Source organism: Amblyomma mixtum, chromosome 6 (assembly GCF_055824585.1).
Source record: "Amblyomma mixtum isolate Tamu chromosome 6, ASM5582458v1, whole genome shotgun sequence".
Classification (NCBI taxonomy): domain Eukaryota; kingdom Metazoa; phylum Arthropoda; class Arachnida; order Ixodida; family Ixodidae; genus Amblyomma; species Amblyomma mixtum.
In genome coordinates this window covers 94338692-94359300 of record NC_143017.1, presented here as the reverse complement: position 1 = coordinate 94359300, position 20609 = coordinate 94338692, and the positions used below count along the sequence as shown (strand labels likewise).

The 20609-nt window shown below is 46.9% G+C and overlaps 2 protein-coding genes across 5 annotated transcripts in view; one reads left to right on the top strand and one right to left on the bottom strand.

The window, feature by feature from the left end:
- Positions 1 to 4364: 4364 nt before the first annotated feature.
- Positions 4365 to 8583, bottom strand: Alg13 (Alg13 UDP-N-acetylglucosaminyltransferase subunit). Its single transcript, XM_089548406.1, has 5 exons — positions 8389 to 8583; positions 8014 to 8138; positions 7610 to 7769; positions 7108 to 7246; positions 4365 to 4925 (listed from the first exon to the last, which is right to left on the bottom strand). Exons 2-5 carry the CDS (start codon positions 8092 to 8094, stop codon positions 4814 to 4816), a joined length of 492 nt encoding a protein of 163 aa, XP_089404532.1. The 5' UTR covers positions 8095 to 8138; positions 8389 to 8583; the 3' UTR covers positions 4365 to 4813.
- A 67-nt stretch (positions 8584 to 8650) lies between these two features.
- Positions 8651 to 20609, top strand: part of LOC149339731 (uncharacterized) — a 51796-nt gene continuing 39837 nt past the window's right edge. For 2 of the 4 annotated variants that reach the window (XR_016283554.1, XM_089548403.1), the window contains exons 1-7: positions 8651 to 8789; positions 10243 to 10326; positions 12859 to 12967; positions 13867 to 14565; positions 14910 to 15113; positions 16111 to 16267; positions 16709 to 17137. Coding sequence is in view for 3 of the 4 variants with exons in the window: in XM_089548403.1 (XP_089404529.1) it covers positions 10246 to 10326; positions 12859 to 12967; positions 13867 to 14565; positions 14910 to 15113; positions 16111 to 16267; positions 16709 to 17137 (1679 nt within the window). In the remaining variant the exon portion in view is untranslated. The remainder of the gene's footprint in view (positions 8790 to 10242; positions 10327 to 12858; positions 12968 to 13866; positions 14566 to 14909; positions 15114 to 16110; positions 16268 to 16708; positions 17138 to 20609) is intronic. The other 2 variants (XM_089548404.1, XM_089548405.1) reach the window with 2 other exon arrangements.

Sequence of the window (20609 nt, the reverse complement as noted above, 5' to 3'; positions counted from 1 at the left end):
CAGTTACATCTCCAGAAAATTGTTCTCTAATATATGTTAGGTACTTCTCCAAATCTTGCGTAAAGGCTGCAGAGTTAAGAAAATGTGGCAAAAGGCTGGTTCAACATTCACTGCGTTCCTGCTGGCATGCTACAGATGAAGACATTGTTAAAAATTTTTTTTTGTTCAGTACAAATTTTGGTTTTGAATTTTGCAGTGTCGTGTCCGTTGATACTTCTAAAGAGAAGAAAATTTCACAAAAGAAACTGAAACTAAAAAAATTTGACAAAAAAAAAAGTGTCCTGACCTGTATACCTTGGTCCTAGGAGTGCAGAAAAGCAAACGGTGAAAACAGATAAAACAGTCTGCTCCATAAGGTGAGTACGCAGGCAGACAACTGCTAATGGAGAAAAACTGAATGTTTCCCCGCAATGCAGAGTCACTGCTGTTCAGGAAGCAATTTTCTTACAATACTTCCAGATAGACTTCAGCAATGAAACATCAGGACGGCAAAAAAAAAAAAACGAAGCGTGCTAGCATATACAACAATTTTCAAAATTTTTTGGGTTTTGGGGTCATATTTTTTGGGACCTCAAAGCAGCATACGCCCCCTCAAGCTATTAACTTTACCTCACCTCTCTCTTCCTAGTCTGGAAGGGACAGGAAAATGCTGAAGTGAAGGTGGTGCTGTGGCTAGGTGTGTGCCCTCTGAATAGTAGAGAAAATGTTGGGAAGCAGGTGCAATGACATTAAAGCAAATTTCCTGTCCTGGTGCTGCCACGATGCTTGGCCCCTGTGCACAGACTAGACAGGTCATTCATTTTTAACAGGAACCAGGTGCTTCCCTCTGGTCTTTCGGTGCACTTCCTTTAGTTCTGCTCCACTTTTTTTTCTTTTTATTGATGTCCATTGTACATAATGGAGGAGGCTGAGATAAGGTGCTACAGTGCAGCTTGAGAGGCCCTCGACCCCCTTTACACGAGGCAGCGCGGAGAAGCACAACACACGAAACAACATACATGGGTCACCTGTCCCGGAAAAATAATCATCCAGACATACGTAGGAGATAATGTGGAAAAGAACTGTTACAACACACTACACAATCGGTCAAAATTACATGAACTCAAGAAAGTCTTAAAATTTGAGGGGCTCATATTTTCGATATTGATGCCATTTTGAGTAAAGAAATTTAATAGGTGCGGTAAATTGTTCTCAAGCATTTGTTTACTGTAAGTTGTCCTGTGTGTTTTAACCTCCCACTTTTCAGAGTGGCGTGTACTGTAAGCGGGTACATTTAAACGTAAATTAGTGATTCCAAGTAATGTAGGATTAAGTTTCTTTATATCAAAATAGAATTCGCGCAGGAGTCCATACGTGTAAGCATCTCGAATTTTTCTTGCGCTTTGGTTTACTGTCCTGCATTGCTGGAAATGCTGCATACGGCTAGCTGCACCGCTCAAGCAGCAAGTTGTCCTGAAGCACTATCCTTGACGCAAGTTGAGCGGCACATTTCTGGCATACCTTCTGCGACAGTCATGGTCTAACTCGCCAACAGCAGCCAAATTCAGTATACCACATGATGACCTCTCCCAGTGGCCTGCACTTATCCTTGCCCTGCACCACCTGCACTCTCTCAACTTTTTAACTGGTACTACTACACGGACAAGGTACGTTGATGCTCTGCTGTTATAAATTGTTCGTTTTCTGACAACACTACTGTGCTATATAACTCAGAACATGACTTATCTGTACACTATATGATGAACAACAGTAACTGATGGGCACGTCGGTCAGACATGATTTCTTGTGCAACAGTTCAACGGCACAAGGCCAGAGGACGAGAAGGGATGACACACAGCGCCAACTAATAACAGAAGTTTATTCAGGAAGCCATGCTTATAAAGGTGCCGGCAACACTGAAAAACAGAAAAACACAAATAACAAAAATCTTTGTGTTTTTCTGTTTTTCAGTGTTGCTGGTGTATTTCACATCTAAACCCTGATCCTTTCAGATGCTCTGTATACAATTGCAGACACAGTGAGCTTGCAGCTTTTTATGGCAGTGTGTGCTACGTTAGCAGTAATTTTATTTCACATGAATTCAAGAAGAATGCGTTTTTATGCTGGCTAACAAATGCACGAAAGAATATTGTCCAAAACAGTGAGCTTGACAGCATAGGCCCTGACATAGTCGTGTAGACTCATTATATCAGATTTTATTCCGGGTTCCTATGTTATCCGTTGCTAGTTGAGAAGAAAAAGTGATTGCATTGTCCACTTAGTGCCTATCTGCTTCACTAGTCAGAACAACATAACAGCTTTGCAACCACTGTGACGTTTTTTGCACATTTGTGTCCATAACTGTAGAAAACTAACAGGCGTTAGACATTTTAAAATGAATTGGCTTTTGTACCAGCACAAACCATTTGGGCAGAAGAAAAAAAGTTTTAATAAAAATAGCAAGTGGTACTGAAACAGCTAAAGCACTCCAATTCCTGACGTAATGTGCAGTGTTGCAAGGCTGTGCAACGCAGCTGGGCAGACTACACATTACATCACTGCAGCATTTTTTCACAACATTCAGACGCTTTGTGTGTACCAAGCTCTGATCCATCTTTATAGAGCACTCTGGAAAGGCATGTCTGTCTCTCTCCATGAAGTATATCCATATAAATCCATACAGTACAGGCAGCTCTTGTATAGGGCGACCCACATGGAGCGAACTTGAGCTGCGGATTTTGAGCGGCGCGGCGGAACGCGGACGCACCGCCGCTGTGCCGCACCACAAGAGGCGGAAAACGGGCGGCTGCTGCCAAACCGCTGCCGACAAAAACAAAAAAAAAAGATTTGTAAGCTTACTCTAAAGCCATTGTTTATTGGAGGGCGCATTCTCACTTTTTAGTTCAGCGTATGCTATCTCCCCTCTCCACTCCACCCCCACTCGGTTTCACCCTGCGCGCCGAGCCACCGGCAGCTGCTGCTAGCAGAGACGCAAAAATAGACTCAGCCTATAGTAGCGCCATCTGGTTCTCGGGACAGGAACCATTACTGTAAACTAACCGGCTCTCCTCTTAAGCCTAGAAGTGGGAGAATCGTCACTCTAAATAAAAAAATAAGGCAAATTTGTCACTTATAAGTTTTATTATAGGCAAGGCGAGACGAAGCAAAAGACCGGTGCTCCATTTACGGCCAGTGAACGTAGTGAAAAAGGCAGCAACAACGAGAATTCAGTCCAAAGCGAGGGGTCCGGCTTCGAAAGGCACCATGTTTGTCGCCGCGCGCGGGCGGAAGCTAGATGCGGGAAGAGAGCGCCCTCATTGGTCCGCGCTGACAGCCCGCATTCGCCGCTTCCGGTGAGCGGCTGACCGCCGGGCGAACGTATCTAGCACTGCTTGGTCGGCGGCCGTACGCAGGTTTTCCGCGAGAAAACCGCTCCATGTGGGTCGGGCTTAAGACATGCAATTCTTGCCTCATTATGCTCAGAGTGTTGTTATTTTTTGCAAACAACTTATGTCGCACAGGTAGCGAAGTTGCTTTTCTCAAAATCGTGATTACTTGTGCAGAACAAGTGCTTATCGAGTTGCTACCGGTGCTTTCTCTTTCCGACAGGATCTGCATATATGGCATCCTCAAATAGAAAACTGTGGATCTGCACAGACTCTTTATTTGGGTATATATTGCGTTTTCACAAAGCCTAAAACACCTTATCAGGCAACAGCAGCCTTTTGTCACCTGGTCTGTTTTCATAACTAGTAGGATAACTTTTACTGGTTACGAGGAAAGGCGTGGGACTAGCTATCTACACCGAGGCTGTCCATGTTGTGAAGAAATGAATAGAGGAGGGAGTGAAAGGAGGAAGCGAATGAGCCACCATAGTGGAAGGCTACAGATTAATTTCAACCACCTGGGGTCCCGTAATGTGCACTAACATCACGCAGCACAGAGGTGCCTTTGTATTGAAATGCTACTACTGCAGCTGGGATTCAGCCCCAGGTCATCGTGATCTGCAGCGGAATCCTATAATTTCCGAGCCAGCCTGGAGGTTTGGTTGGTTTGGTTTATGGGGTTTAACGTCCCATAGCGACTGAGGCTATGAGAGATGCCGTAGTGGAGGGCTCCGGAAATTTCGACCACCTGGGGTTCTTTAACGTGCACTAACATCGCACAGTACACGGGCCTCTAGAATTTCTCCTCCAAAGAAATTCTAGCCGGCGCGGCCGGGATCGAACCCGCGTCTTTTGGGTCAGCAGCCGAGCACCATAACCGCTGAGCCACCGCGGCGGCCCCCACCCTGGAGGGATTTAGGTGTGCAGGAAGTGGTATGAGAATCGTTGCAACTGCATAACTACCCACAGAGTCTCGAGACACAAAGCAACACACGTAAATGTCACCAGAAATAAACACTAATTTTATTATGAATATAATGTCACCAGAAATAAACACTAATTTTATTATAAATATGGCTCATGGAGATAAATCGCCGCAGATGCACCATCTATTGCAAGTCCTCCCATGCCAATGGACCCGTGGCTAACGTTAATTTGCATGCGTCTCTTAGCAAAGCAGTTGCGTTTGTTTGTGCACATACGTGAGCAGCAGTGGAGTTTTTCTTCAGCATCTTTAATTTTATCTTGGAAGTGGGAGCAACCACTGCAGTGCTGTGCACACTTGTGGGTGTTAAGGCCTATGAATTTTCGCGATGGAGGATACACTGCCACACTGCCCAGCAGCATGGTTAAACTTCTCGAGGAAATATCTATTCCAAGTGTACTTGATGATATGGTGAGGTTCCACCAGTGACGTGTATAAAGCTGAGCTCTTCAGCCTCGCTTGACTACGACCAGCCCATGATGCCGTCCAGCAGCTGAGGGAACCGGTTCAAATTTGGCTCTGGGAAGGTCCTGAGGCGACTCGGTTCCATCTCTTCCAAGGTTGCTTGGAGGTCCCTGTAAAAGTGTCCAAATGTATCGTGGAAAGGTGTGCAGGTGAGCACAGTGATAATGAAACATGTGGAATTTGTGAGGGAAAGAACATGCAATGAAACGCATGCACACAGGTAAGTGACACAGCACCATTTACCATAATTACTCCCGTGATGAGCCCACTTTTTTTCCCAGAAAAGTTGAAGTCAATTTGGAGGGAGGGTTCATTACAAAGGGGAAAAAGTTTCGAGAAATATTTTCTGTAACAGTCAAAATACATTCATCTGACCGTCCGCCCGCTTGTATGTCCGTCCGTCCATCCATCCATTCTCAACAAAGCGGGCGGTCAACAAATTGCATCCCCATGTCACCTGCGTTCGTGTCACCGGTGTTTAGCATTGTTTGCTTCAAAAGGTATGTGCTGCACCATATCATGAACTGATGATTTTGTGACAGTTAACAGCGCTAGTCAATCATGGCGAGATAAAGCCTACATGTATTCTAGAGGCCCGTGTACTGTGCGATGTCAGTGCACGTTAAAGAACCCCAGGTGGTCGAAATTTCCGGAGCCCTCCACTACGGCGTCTCTCATAGCATTAGTCGCTTTGGGACGTTACACCCCATAAACCAAACCAAACCAACCTACATGCTGAGCATCGCTCCTGGTGGCCAAGTGCGCATTTTTTATGCGAGATTAAAAAAAATAGTAAATTCTTATTGACAAAAGTAGGGAGTTGGTTCATTACAAGAGTAAATACGGTAAGTGAAATCATTCACGCAAGGCACTGGAAAGACATATTGCAATGACAGCACGGATGCAATGATGGAGCATCACGCATAGGTTACATAGTGTAGTTCAAAGCAGGTGGCGATAAGTGGATTAGGAAAACATGCAGATGAGGTCTGCTTCTGGTCTCATTCATGGCAGCCACTATGATGTCGGAGCAAGCCATCCATAGAAAAATCTGCACTTCCTTTTTCAAGAATGAAAAATTGTAAATCCAGGTTTGGTGCCGACAAGGTGAGCTAACAAGTGATACAATCAGTGCGGAATTTCAGTTTGTCCACCACATAACAGCAGGCGCAACAAGCCTAGGAGCGATGGAATAGTGACATAAGTCTAGTCCTAGCCCAAGACCGTTCAGCTCAGCCCTTTAGTTTGTCAGCTCATTTGACCTACTTAAGGCGATAACCAGGGGTGTGCAAATAGTACTTTCTCATAGCCAAATTGAATACAAATAATGAAGGCTAACACTGAACTGAGTGTGAATCGAATAGTGAAACAAACAAATCGAATACAAACTGAATATCAGTGCAAAAGCACTGATACGCTCACCGTCACCGACCAAGAATCTTGTCATTATTGGATCTTGTGCATTGCCTAGCAACAGCGACGCCACGTTAAGTTAAAAAAGAAATGAAAACGATGTCCATGACTGGGAGTTGAACCCATGGCGGCGCGAACAGACTGGCTTCGCAGGCTGCTGTCCGAGAGCACTAGGCTATCGCCGTAGCCGAGTAAGCCTCGTGTTAAACTGAAACCCACTCTCGCATTCGCATTCCACACCGTCTTCTTTGTCCACTAGTACTGCTTCAGGGCTTTGGGCCAATGCTTTCACACTATACCCGGTTTAACCACGTCAAAACCTTGACACTTTCTTTTTTAGTTTTTCGCGCAAGTATGGAATATTCGTACAATGAATAATAGCGCAAAACAGCGAAGCGTTGTAGGCGGTGCTGCTGTATGGCGCTGTAACTTAAGGAGTTCTAGGTACAGCTGTCAAAAAGACTCAACAATGATCTTCATTAAGGGGCTACGCAACACAATGTCACTAAGTTAACATTATGACTGCCATGTCACATGCATAGGAAAAATGCCATTTTCTACTGATAATGGCAAAGAAAAAGCAGCGCCACGTGTCACTCAATGAGAGATGTGAGAGCTACGCAAGAGCCATTGTGTCCAGAATCGGGCATCAACGAGTGGTGTTTTAAGTTCTCTAATATTCGCACGCCCCTTGCTATAACGTTACTACACCTTAGAAGTTGCTATGCCACACGTTGTAATTGTCTTGTACAACCAAGGGATGGCGGGAGAGAATAACAAAATGGAAGGTGGCAAAGCAAGCCTCCAGAACAGAGTCAAGAGCAGAAACGGACTGCGCCATTTGTATACAAGCTAGTGCAACAGCATTTGGCAACTCACTTGCATGTACAACAGAGTAGATATCCCTCTTTATGCAGCTGGCCTGCCAGCTCACTTTGGTGATTGTGGAGCAGTTTGTCATTCACAACCGCTATCAGCTTCTTGCTGGCTCTAAGGGCTTGGAGAATGCTTCCTGCACCTGAAATTTGACAATTAAGCGTAGTAATAAGTGTTAGTAATTGTAAAGTTACGCTAAAGGATTGCAGCTGAGGATTGATGTAGTGCCAGGACTGAGCCCTGTGACTCCGAAGCACAGATTCCAAAATTCCGCTGTACATTTCTCACTGCGCAAGGATTTCAAGCACTCTTTCTACAGTGAAAAGAACAGCACCTAATTAAGCAGCACTGAAAGAAAATCCTTCCCGGTAAGGCCTACATTCACACTGGCTTTTGTGCTTATAAGGTACGAAAATTTCATCCATGTGAGAAAAACGTTGTGTAATGCTGCTTGAACCACTTAATCAAAACTGTATGCAGCAATGGATTGTAACCATGAACTCACCTCCATGACTTATCACCAAAGAAGCTTCGTTTATGTCTCTTGTTAAAGAATCCTTAAAGTTGTAGCTCTCCACTGACGGCTCGACATGTCCTTCGACTTTGGGGGTGTTCCCTTTTCCGACTTGAAGAAGGACCTTTGTGTAACCTTGGTTCTTCAGGACCTATTGGAAAGCCACCTTTAGCATATAGTGCTAAGAAGTGAGTGGGAATGGGCTAGTTAGCACTTCATATATTTACGAGAACTGCACTGCTTAAAACGACAGTCACACTTAGAGTTGGTAGACTGCGCTTAACCGTTCCTGTTTGTCTTCGTTAAGTGTGTACCTGTTAATATTCTAAGCAGCGCAGCTCTCGTAAACATTGCCTATAACATTTCGCGCATTCAGCACACAAAAATGCACTCACGCTTAAAACTTCCGGTGATGTGACAGTGTCGACAAGTTCGTCGAAGGAAGTTGTTCCCACGGTAACAAAAACAGTCTTCATATTTCAGGACAACTGTTTTTGATCCTTCATGAGTTCAAGAATGCCTGCGAGTATGGGACCACAAACAATGTAAACGCCAGCGAATGCCAAAACAAATCGAGCATGCCGTGCTACAGCCCAGTGAGTTGCAGATTACGATTAATTAACCAATTAGTGAATAGGTCGCAATACGCAGCCACGCAGGCATAACGCAGGTGCCAATTTTTTTTTACTGCACGTCGCCATCCATGGTAGCATCTTTCCTCCACGTATGCCTACAAGCATCGAGTTGCGTTTTACGCGCGTATACAATACCTAATATATTTCCAAACTTCCGGTCACCAGCAAATGCCACGCAGTGGTGAAATATAGCCACTCGCCAAATTTTTCGAGAAACACAAATGCAGCACTACGCTGTTGCGAAACCACTTCGCCAGAACTGTACCGCAAGTAACCAAAACCAAAACCTCAGCACTACATGCCCCACAACCTCCGTCCGCGTACGCCTACTCTCGCTCCCAGGAAACTGCAACTTGATAAACAGAAAAAGAAAAATGAAAAAAGTAAACGAGGGTATTGTGTTGTTCCATTGCCTGCCTGCCATGGCGGAAGGGTGGGTAATCGTTCTGTGGTGACAATATATTTTTATTCCTTCAAGCTGGCCTGCTCAAATCGCCTTCAAATTCGAGTCTGCTATGCATCTTCTATAGTATAGGGTAAGCGACGCGATGTTCCCTCTTACGTTGCCGTCGTGTTTTTGTGTGCCGCCAGCTTCGATCAGTGTAATGTTGATGGAACGCCGACCTCGGGATGCGTTCGGCGCGGACACCGTAACGCAGAAAATTCGAACAGATTGGTCATCAGCTTAATGTCGCCGTTTGTGAGCGAGCGACACAGAAGCAGTGCTGGGGCGATTTCGAATTTTACGCGATCGCCAGCAAAGTACACGTCGTATCTAGCCCTGTTTTGTAAATACACCAGCGCGCCCGCTGCCTGCTTATCTGGTGCAGGAATTGTGTTTTGTAAGCTTGCGAAGAAGGCCCCGATCCTCGTCCTCGCATGACATTTCTGATGTGTTTGAGTCCCGGATTTCTCCAGCCTTGCCACGCTGATAGACGTATTCATGCTTCTGTAGACTCATTTTGCGAAGTTGCTTTTGCTGGCGTGACATTTGTTGGGCTCGCACGTAGGCGCTTTTGTGTCGTCTGGCAGTGAGATCTCCGGATTTCTTATCAAAATATTCTCGTTACTGCGTGGCCGTTCGAGGCCGCGAACATCTGTTGATCGCTGACTAGGTTCGTGCAAGGCCCGTGTAGAATGTAAGTGTGCGTGAGATGGCGAATCGCGTCTTGTGTTCGTACTTCGAGAAACAAATGTCACTGCGTCCTGTCTGAAACGCCGTACAAGACACGGGTTGTACAGCCGCAGTTTGGTCACTGCTGCGATGGCTGGTCATTGTGTGTGTCGCAACGTCAATAATTGTAATCGCAGGTAGTTCCGGCGAAGTTGGAACGATGCAGCCGACCGTAAACTTGCTTGCTTGACTGCACGCATTTGCTGCTTTATCGCATTGATCGCCGGTCGATGTTTTTGTGTTTGCTTGCGGAGCGACATTTCTCTTTTTGTTGTAGCGTTCCACAAGCCTTTTCACAGAGGTCGTATTCAGGAGAAAAAGAAGTGACGTAGACAGTTTATAGTTCATTTTATTGTACTAGAAAGACTATTGCGTGTAGACCTGTGGGAAACCTGATATCAGAGCTGCTTTGTTTTCACTTATTGCCTTATTTGTTGTTCCTGGTCTGTTTTAACGCAGTTGTAAAGTATAATTGCAGAAGGTAATAATAAAAAAAAAAGTCTGAAAGGCGCTACTTTTGTTTTGGCCGATTTAATGCATGATTGCTGTCAGGCTGTTCTTTACACTTTCCAGAACGCCTATGGTGCATGGAGAAGTGTTCCAGTCGCATTTTTTTTTGCTTATTATTGTGGGTGTATAAAACATATAGCTTAACAGTACTTCCATGGTTCTTCCGTCTTTGATGTGTGTGTGTGCGTGTGTGAAAAAGTACTTGGAAAAGGTACGAATGTTGTTGAAAAAGGTATTGCGTTTTGGGGGGGTACCTGGCCTCTGCCAGATAGGACCCAGATAGCAACGCTGCTCATATCTTGCAGGTTATGGAAGACCAGCTTCTGTCCCCAGGTAGTCAGGCTGCCCAATGGGGCCATTCCTCAGGCCTTGTGAAAGGCCAACCAAAGGCAAGTTTCCTTACGATGCAGCAGCTGAAGTGTTCCAGCCTTCTCCAGCCAATGTTATTAGAGCGCAGTAGTTAAGGAAGGCATCTTGTCAGTATGGTTGAGTTTGGCTGGTGTTTGTCCCACCATTTCTGATTGTTTATTACCGGTATTTTGGTTTGTTGGCACAGTTTTAGACAAGGGTTGTTTCTGCCGCATTCTCCAGCACTGTTTGTGCTCCCTGTACGCTTTGTTCATGTGTCTGCTGTGCGGCTGTTAGCAGGTTCTGCATTAATTTTTGCTGACATCCTCCTCAGTTTTTGAACGGAACCTGAGATGGTTTGGACAGCCGTATTGCACGCATTGAATCTTTACTGCAGGTCGTTGTGAGCATCAGACTAGCACTTGAAAGCAGTGTGTAACTCTTACACATATCTTATACGTATATTTGCAAGCAATTCTACAAAATTTCAGTGCCTGCCTCATTGCGGTCAGGCTGCTGTGTATGTTTTCAGCTGTCCTTACCCCATAGGATGTCAAGTGGGAGACTGAGGTCACATGAGCAAGTCCTGTTGCTAAGCTTGCTCAAGTAACATCACCAGTGATTGTAACTTTTCAAGCACTGCCAAGTACCAAATATAAAAGTTATTTTCAGTAATATTTTCTTGCTTTGCTGATCAGTGAAAGCCGCCACGGTTTAAAGGGACACTGAGGAGAAATTGAAGTTGGCTTGTATCGACAGAATACCAGCTCCTGATTACAAAAACGCCACTCATACTGACAACAAAGCTCTTGTAACGTAGAAAAGAGCAAGAACCAAAATACAGGTATCGCCGCCACAGGCCAAACTCGCAAGTACAAGCGTGATGACGTCATAGGACAAAGCAGTGTTGCTAGAACCAATGGTTCTAGCAACTCTAGGACCCGAGAAGCCACAAATCACTGAGGCGCAGCCGATGCATGCGCAAATCTCCTTGACGTCGCCAGATGGCGCCATGTGCCCGGCAGCTACGCGCGCTCCTGAAGCATCGGGACCAATCAGCGCCTGCTCTCCGGCGTTAGGCGGGCTCCCAGTATTCCGCTAGCGGTAACAAGGTACACGGTATGCTAAAGGTGTCTATTTGCGAGAACTTCGTTGACGACTTCGAGAACGAGATCCATCGTAACGCTGGCAAAACGCCAGTGCAAACGTGAGCGAAGCGACTGTAGTGACGGCCGCAATAGCCGATAGATGCCTTCAACGTGCGGCCGGCGGTAGCTTTCTTTTCGGCTGCTGCCGTCACCATACCGTCACTGCTGGCCGTCAGAAATCACGGAGTCTGCGTTACGTCATGTTCACGTCATGTTTCACGTCACTTAGTCCTGTGTCGTCATAGGAGAATCCCAGGTTTGAATCAGAGCGGTGGGAAAAACTTTTCAACTTCGAATCCAAATTTCTTAGAAATAAATGCATCTTTTGCTGCCGGCCAAGTGGCAACAAAGCCATGACATGCCAAACTATCGGATTTTGCTATAAAAAAATATTAATGGTGCTCTCCTCACTGTCCCTTTAAGAGGAAAGGTGCAGTGCAAGGTGAAGCTGATTTTTAATCGTACACAGCCAGGCCCCTTAAAGGAGTGAAGACACCAAATGAGAAAGACAGTTAACATGAATTACATGTGTGATTTCATCTGCGTCCAGTAATTAGCTCATTATTTGGGTTTCTTCTCTTAATTTGCTCTAGTTTCAATAGCCCGCTGGTGCCTGTGACCTCAAAGTTCAAGTCACACGAGGTGTACAAAAACAGCGATATTGTAGCTTCTTGTTCATTCGTTGTCATCCTGGCTGTAGTGGCAGGCTGGCTGGAAGTACCAAAAAAATACAAAGCAGTGGCTATTTTGGAGTCCTTTTGTGTCTCATGTGATCCAAACTAAATTTGATGTCGTAGCCACCGTTTGGTCATTGAAACTGAAGATGGAACAACATACATGAGAAAAGAAATTTGTAAACTATATACAGGGCACGGGTGAATTCCACAGGATTTATGCTTGCTGTGCCTTAAGTGCCATTGCAAAGTGGGAAACGCACCACTAAACATTCGGCTTTAGTACTTCTTTACAGCGTGCACGACGAGAAAATCCTTTGAGAAGACATTTTATTGATGGCGTCCGTCCCTATCATCCAGCCTGATCCGACAAGTTCCCTTTCAAGGACCCTCCCTCTATTCTTTGCATGACCTCATTACATTTTATAGCATCTTAATCCTAGGCACCTTGTTGCATACAATGCTATGTGCTTGATGCTGGCTGTGTGTGAGAGACTTCCTTTGTAAGGGCTTCATTACTCTTGCAGTTTCAGTGGTCATGCAGAAACTTATACTTGGCATAAGTGGTGGCTGAAGTTGTGTTTTTGTTTTGAAACAACATATGTTTGCGTCTAACAAAGTTGTTTTGTTTCGTCGTGCTTTGCATTTAATGGGAGTTGTGGAAATTGACCCTTGCATATAAATACACGGGGTTTCAGCTGAAGAAAGGAAAGGAAGCTGTTGTTGGTCCTTCACCAATGTTGTGTTACAGGTGGCCCAAGAAGTGGTTCCTGAAGGAAGCCCGCCACCTACGCTCTCCTCCATATTTGAGACTGCATTTGGTGCAACTGTAACCCAGTCATCAGCTGAGCTGCCGAACGGTACGGTGGCATGCACAGTTTAATCATTATACTGTTGAAAGCCAGTGCTGCTCTGTCATATTTTCAGAAACCAGAATGGTGATGTCACTGATCACCTTCGTCCCTGTGCCTTTTTGGTGCCTCATTTATCTCTTAGTATGGCACTGACGTTGAGGCCTTAGTGGCATCGCTGTGCGTATTGCATTTCTGGAAGTTACGAGGACTGCACTTATGACTTTTCGATACATTGCTATTTTTAACAGTTAGTGCTTAGCACACCAGAACAAATTATATGAGCTTCTTGTATCCCTAATAGGGGGTAGCATGCCAGTTAATCTTTTTTTCTTTTTTTATGGGGCACAGGCTGGGCACATTTAATATTTCGACGTGTGCTGTTGTGATACTTGCATGGTATACTGGGAGGCAGTTTCACACCGGTAGTTGCAGATTCTGTTGCTGAAGCTATAAGAATGGCATCATAATGGGGGATGTTCTTCACTCTGCCGAAAAGGTTAAGATAATCTGCTGGCCTCGTGGCGTTTCTGGATTCCATCATGTCTTCGCTGTTGCTTCTTGGCACTTCACTCGCTCTGTCTGCATTAAAGAGCTTAGTACTGAAGACCGAAGCTGCATGTGTGCAGTTGACATATGAGAAGCTGTGTTTCTTATGGAAGAATAGTGCATTGCAGCGAGCAGACTGGGCTGTATTGATGTTGCACCTGTTTGGTTTGCTTCGAAGCACTGATCAGTACTTGTGCATGGCCCTTGCTTTTGACTTTCGGTAAACATGGTGTAAGTTCAAGCGGGCACACCTTGCTGAGTGTTCACTCCTTTCATTTTTTTTTTTTCTCTGCTGCAAAAGCTGGGCCCTTCTTGCCTTCGAACTGCGGCTGTGTTTGCTTCTGTCTCCCTGGTTGCAGTTCCAGAGATGCCCCTAGGCTGTGGTTCCCCCCTTTTTGCTTCTGCTGACGAAGATGCAGACAGTGCATCCGGTCGGCTCGACCGCGGAGGTGTCCGTGGCAGCCACTGTGGCTATCGCCGAGCCTCCCCACCCCCAGCCTCCTATCCACTTTCGTCATACTCCCCTTCCCCCGGACCTCAGCCTTTCACCCCCTTCTCTCCCCCTCACCACCTCCTTTCCCTCACTGATCTCCGCATGGACATGCGGCTAGCAGCAAGGAGCGGTAGTGCGGCAGCCTTTAGCTCGCAAAGCCGGGACTGGCGTCCGGCCAGCGTCGTCACGCCAGGCATCCTTCCGACCAGCGTCTGCTCCCCGGGCGAGGTCTCGCCGGGCATTGTCTCGCCCGGCGTTGTTTCGCCTGGTGTTGTTCCTCCCCCAAGCCTGGCACCGAGTGGCAGGCTTGAGAGTGCGGACGCACGGCATCGCAAGCGCCTGCTCAGCGAGGGCGAGAGTGGCCGTCGCAAGAAGGAGAAGCCGCGTAAGTTGTACCCTCCGTTGTCGGCATCGGCAGGCTTGCCTTCGGCTCCTTCAGGCTCGTCCTTCTGCCGGAGGGTCGATGGCCGCAGGAGGAGCTCGGAGAGTGGGGACGCATCCGATGGCAGGCATGAAGGGAAGCGTGGGTCTGAGCCAAGAACTGGCGGCACCCCCCCATCCCCCAGTGAGTGCTGGATTTGTGTGGAGTACATTGAGCAGATTGTTGCATCTCTGTTATGGCATTAAAAAGCAGAGAAAAAGGCCATGTACAGATTCGTATCTTGGTTGTCAGGCAGGCTACTTAGCTTTCATGTCTTTGCCCCGTCTTTGCTTGCTGCTTCCTTCTCCTCGTTCTGCATGATTTTCCTTTGCAATGGGACCAAAAGCTGGGCTGTGTTGCAGGCCAGGGTGGCTGCCCTGCAGCTGCTTGTCTTTGTCCTTGGGTGGTGGCCCTTTTTTGTTGTATTCTCTTTTTTTGCTTTTGTGATGCACAGCTGCATTTGAGTCAGTGATGTTGTGTGTTTTCAGGTTCCTCGTCAGCCAGGATGACTCGGCAGAACAAATCTTACAGCAGGGTTGAGCAGGCATCATCTGGGAGTGACAGCGACACGGATGTTATTGTCGCCACACCACGGGCAGCGATACACAGTGTGCACAGCCCAGATCACAGCTACGTGGAAAGCCGACGCGATAGGGAACATCGGAGCCGAGCTTCCCCCAGGGGTCAGCCTGGTGAGTTACGAAGCTGAGGGGGAAAGGGGAACTTCCCATTGATGTGAGCTGATGGTTAGATAGTGCCACATAGAGAAGAAACTCGGTGACGTAGAATGCAAGCTTCCTGCACAGCAGTTTGCTACTGGAGTGATAGCAGAATGCACCACCAGGCATGTTTTAAGGCACCTGCATGTGTTTGCATGCAGAAGGTGTAGTAAAAGCAAGCTGCATACAGATTCAATGAGTGCATGGAATATATACTTCGTTTCATACATGGAAGGCAACGCTTCCAAAGCTGCTACACCTGTTTGCGCAAGCTAAGTCTGCGCTGGAAAAGTAGTTCGCCATACAAGCAAGGTCAATACAGTCACATTTCGTTCTGACAAATATCAAGTCTTGTGATGGGCAACCTCCAGCACTTCATTCACCTCTTGCAACATTTTCGTTGTGCTACTCGTCGAGACTTCAAGGCGTCTCTCATAGCCTTAGTCGCTTTGGGACTAAAACCAAACCAAACCAATCATCGAGACTTCAAGATGTAAGAATGACATGTGGTGGTACGATATGCAGCTGGTAGAGCAAATCACGCCGACCCCATCCGCGCCATAAAACATAGTGCACACTCGGAGAGGATTATAGACAGAAGGCCCGACACCTCAAAGCTTTCACAGTGATTATTGATGCTAGCTCTTTGTTTTATGCCACTCTGTTTTCATCCAAACATTCACCAAGGCTTCGCGAGGAACGAATGATGTGTGGCGGAGTAATATGCTTTGGCGGGCGCACTACTTTTGCAGCCTCTGCTGCATTACCTGATATGTATGAAACGGAGTATACTAGTTGTTTTTGCTTCCATGAGGTGCCAGCAGCATGTTAATGGCTTTGAGCTGGTCAAAGCGGCTGTTACACTGTTCGGTGAAGATATTGACTCTAGGGCTGGCATTTCTGCTCCTGTATGCCCTTGCTTTATGTATGCTGGGCAGAGTTTAACCCGCTCGTTTTGTGATCACATTAGGTACATCCCGTGGCACTGAGCAAGGCTCACATGACGATGCGAAGCAGGACACGGAATACCACTGGCCCTCAGCACCGGACCTCCAGCTGGATTGCCTGATCAGCGATGAAGATGATGATAGTAGCAGCGTGGAGCTTGTCAGTGTTGAGATGCCCAGGTGAGAGAGTTGTTCCTGGCCATCTGAACATTGTAACAATTCAACAGGGCTACTAAACGAGCCCGAGGTAACGAAATCCTTGCCACAGTGAAATGTTTTGAGTGTCCTCTGTGAGCATTTACGGCCTCGGAGGGTGTTATATCGCAACCATGAAATGCCTTTGCCCATGGTAACGGCTTAGTGGCTATGGTGTTGATGATGTGATGATTGCTGATGTCTGGTCTTGGACCTAAACATGGTTTTGTGTGGTGGCTGCAAGCCACCAGCCTGTGAAGTGGAGTGTTGGACAGCTGAAGAATGTGAGAGGGCAGATGGGGAACTGAGGTGTGAAAGGAGTGCGGCAGTGGCACCATGCATGGGTAGATGAGTGTGAGCTACTGATGAGAGCATTTTTGTGATTGCTCTTTTTGTGCAGAGGTGAATATTCAGTTCTCTGTGCAGGGCCTATCGTCAGCCGCACACGCGCCAGTCGACTGGCAGTGCCAGCGGACACACATCTGCCTGTGGTTCGGGCCGAACAGGAAGTGGAGCCTCTGACTTGTCGCGTCCTGCCCTGAGGCAATCACCGCTGTCAAGTGGAGGTTCAGTGGAAAGTTACGCAGCACAGCGGACTGGTGGTAGAGGGCGCTCCAGCTTTGGGCCTGGCAGCACTGGGGCGGCTGCCACTGCTTTTGTCGACCTGACGCAGTCGGACGAAGAGAGTGGGGGTGCAGCTGGCGGCAGTTGCGCGGCTGGATCTGGTCCACTTTCCAGCTGCCGAGGGTCACCGTCCGCCGCTGTGCCGTCGTTTTCAACCCTGCTATCGTCGTCGTCCTCGGTGCCACACTTTGGGCCCGTGGCGACGGTGGTGCCCCCCTTGCACAGCTGTGGGTGAGTGGGCATTGTGTGGCTCTGTCGTTGCTGTTTTTATATATATATATATATATATATATATATGTTTATTTTTACTGCGATAGCACTTGATGAATATGCTGGCGTTTTGTGTGTGAAGCATCTGAGAGTGAAGCCTTCACCTTTCTGAAGCGCCAGCCAGCTGCCCACCGCACCCTGCTAGCTAGGGGACTGCCCCTGCACCCACCCAAAAAAAGTAATTTACGTATAATGCGAGCGTGAAAAGTGCACCAATAGTATTTATTTACACTGCATTTCGCGCTTCACTCGGTGGGACACTCGCGAGGTGTACATGCTGCGCGCTTGTGTGTCAAGCGCCACCCCGCACCAGGTGTCGATTAGGGGCACGCATCTTCATGTGCTTGCTGCTGGCTCGCTCCGCATTTATTTATTTATTTATACATACTGCAGCTCAATTATATGCACTATGGCAGGAATGGGAAAAACACAAAATGCAAGGTAACAAAATGCAGCAAAATGTACAAAGTGAGCACTACAAAAAGTTAAAATCACAAACGAAATATCAAACAAGAAAGGAACTGGTAACGAAAGGGTAAGAATACACAGCTATTATGCGTCTTCAACGGCAGTTACAAAGTTTTGAAATGGACAAGAACGAATGGACCCAGGTAGAGAATTCCAGGCTTCTATTGAACGGGGAAAAAAACTGAATTTGAACAAATTAGCATGTGCAAAATACGGTATCAAATTAAGCTCGTGATGACTTCTTGTAGATGATAATGGTGCAAAGTTAATGTAGTGGTTAGCTGAGAGCCTTACTGAGGAATTGACGATACGATGTAAGAATTTTAATGATTCAGTGTGGCGACGGGCAGACAGTGTGGTTAAATTCAATGAGAGAAGTGTAGAAGAGGGTGAGAAATCGTGATCATAACGATGACATATAAAACGCACAGCTTTCTTCTGGACTGCTTCTAACATGTTAATTTTGAATTGCTTGTACGGGTTCCACACTACAGCTGCGTAATCAAGAACAGGGCGGATTAGAGATTTATACAACAGTATTGCGTGTCAACACCCGACACTGCCAATGTCATTGGTCAGAGAATTCCACACCGTGAATAAAGGAGCAGCTCACACTCGCCCCGGCACGCTCGGGAGCCATGGGGGTAAACCGGTGTGCAGTGAAGGCGCCAATAGTCAGTTGTACCAGATTGTATCTGGCATGCACAGATGGCGCCACGTGCATACACACCAGCTCCAGCATGCGTGCGTACATGCAGATGCGTGACGTGTGCACCCAAGGAGTGCTCTTGGAGTCTGGGCCTTTGTGCACCGTCTTCCCAGTGTCCTTTTTCGGAGGTATCTTTCTATAGAAACACTTCTTTGGTACCACTGAGCGGGTTTTATATTCCCCATTTTTTCAAAGCACGAATGGCGGGCCTCTCATGAATGCTGGCCCAAGCGTCCTTGATCACTTTGTAGAGCGTGGCTTTCCCTACCTCATCCAGTCCATGTAGCAGCACTTAATGCAGTGCCGATGTTTTCGGCTGCAACGACTACTTTCCTTTCACAAATAGATGAGTATACTGCTTTCGCTGTCCCAACATTTTGCAAAGTGCGACAGTCCTGCTTCCAGTAGCGCGGGCGTCGGGAGGCCGGCGCGGTGGACTGGTGTCAAAACCAAAACCATCGAAACAGTCAACCGACGCCACCACTAGATAGCTCCTTTTCTTGCTGGCAGCGTGATGGTGACAGCGCCGAGCAGTAACAAGACCGGAACTCTGAATTTGGGCTGAAATTTGTTTGGATCCGCATATGATGCGAGGCGAAAATTTGGCACGCGAAAATCAAAAAAAAAAAAAAGTACATGTCTTTTTACGGTAATCATCAAGATAAAAGCTGCTACATCAGGTTTCGTGATTGTTCTGTAACTTTTTTGGCCTGTTAAATGTGACGGCATTTTCTTCTGTTGGGCTGCTGTGGCATGTCAATCATGGCCTATCTCTGTCTCGGTAAAGGCCCGTTCACACTTGCCCAAAAATCCGGCGAGCGAAGTGGATTTGGCCGCTTTTGACGCCGAGCGACGCGGAAAGCGGCGCGGCGAGGACGATCGGGCTGGACCCATCTCTGCCGCGCGGCGACAAACATGGCGGCGCCCTTCGAAGCCGGACCCCTCGCTTCAGATTGAATTCTTGTTGTTGCTGCCTTTTTATATGCGTTCACTGGCTAGAAATGCGGCACAGGTCTTTCGCTTCCTCTCACCTCGCCTCCAAGAAAACATATAAGTGATAAATTTGCTTTCTTTTTTATTCAGAGTGACGAGTCCGTCGCTTCTAGGCTTAAGAGCAGAGTCGGTTTGTTGACAGTAATGGTTCCCGCCCATACAGCCAGATGGCGCCACTACACGCTGAGTTTATTTTTGCGTCTGTGCTAGCGTACGCTGAACAAAAGTGAGAATGTGCCTGTGTTTAACGTGCGTAAGCATGCATACGCTTATGGCACGTAGACAGCGTAAATTTATGCTCTTTTCTCACTATATCTGTGTATGCCGCTAGCAGCGACGCGGTGTAGAAAAGCGAGAAACAGCAGCGGCGTGGCGGATCCGCCTCACCCTCGTGTGAACAAGTGAGAACAGGTCCTTGTTTTTGCGGCTTCCGCTTCGCTCGCCGGATTTTTGGGCAAGTGTGAACGGGCCTTAAGGCAAAAGCAAATGGAAACGGTGGGAAGCACCCTTGCTGTAGAGTTTCATATTAGAATTGGTGTAGGGAAACATACCATTGTTGCTTGCTGGTGCCACCGGTTGTGGAGTCCAGGAAGTTTATGCGTTGTTGAAATCATGGCAAGTACATGAATCTTAAATGTTAGCTTTTACCCTATGCGTACCTTCTTGTACAAGGATTTTTTAAAAAGGGCCAGTTTGTTGGTGCTATAGCACAGGTATCTCTGCTGAACAGATTATTTCCTTGCTTTCGAAGTTAGAAAGAAAATTTTTTGTTTCATGAGGGATACACCCGAAAGCATCGTTTCTGGCACTGCTGAACATCGCTTTAAAGGTGCACTGAAGAGGATTCTGAACTTGTCTTCTTGCCGCGGGAACTCGATCTACACGTTCCTAGCATTCTTAGAAACTGCAACTTATTGCCCTGTATGGCCGATTTCCCTAATTAAATCGAATTAACGTCCGGCTCCCGCCCTTTTTTTTAAATTCTGCCTCGTACGATGAGCGGAGTCGACCAACGCGTGAAGTTCCTTTCAGCCAGCTCCGTGGAGGCTTTGCTTTTGCTTTATTTTGTTTTTTAGGTTTCCATGAATAAATAGTTTCATTTGCACATAATATAGCCGCAAAATAAGCCCGCAGAAACAAAAATACGCGCGGACTATTTGCTTCTACGGACTACTACGTATTACTCCGCCGATGGCAGAGCGGCAAGCCTCCACGGAGCTGGCTGAAAGGCACTCCACGCGTTGGTCGACTCCGCCCACCGCA

What these genes read in the sequence shown, in the direction of transcription:
- Alg13 (XM_089548406.1), bottom strand. Translation starts at nt 8,094, where the DNA reads ATGAAGACTGTTTTTGTTACCGTGGGAACAACTTCCTTCGACGAACTT. An exon ending in TTTGGTGATAAGTCATGGAG is followed by an intron (nt 7,247 to 7,609) that starts GTGAGTTCATGG and finishes GTCAAATTTCAG; the next exon opens with GTGCAGGAAGCATTCTCCAA. An exon ending in CTACTCTGTTGTACATGCAA is followed by an intron (nt 4,926 to 7,107) that starts GTGAGTTGCCAA and finishes ACACTTTTACAG; the next exon opens with GGACCTCCAAGCAACCTTGG.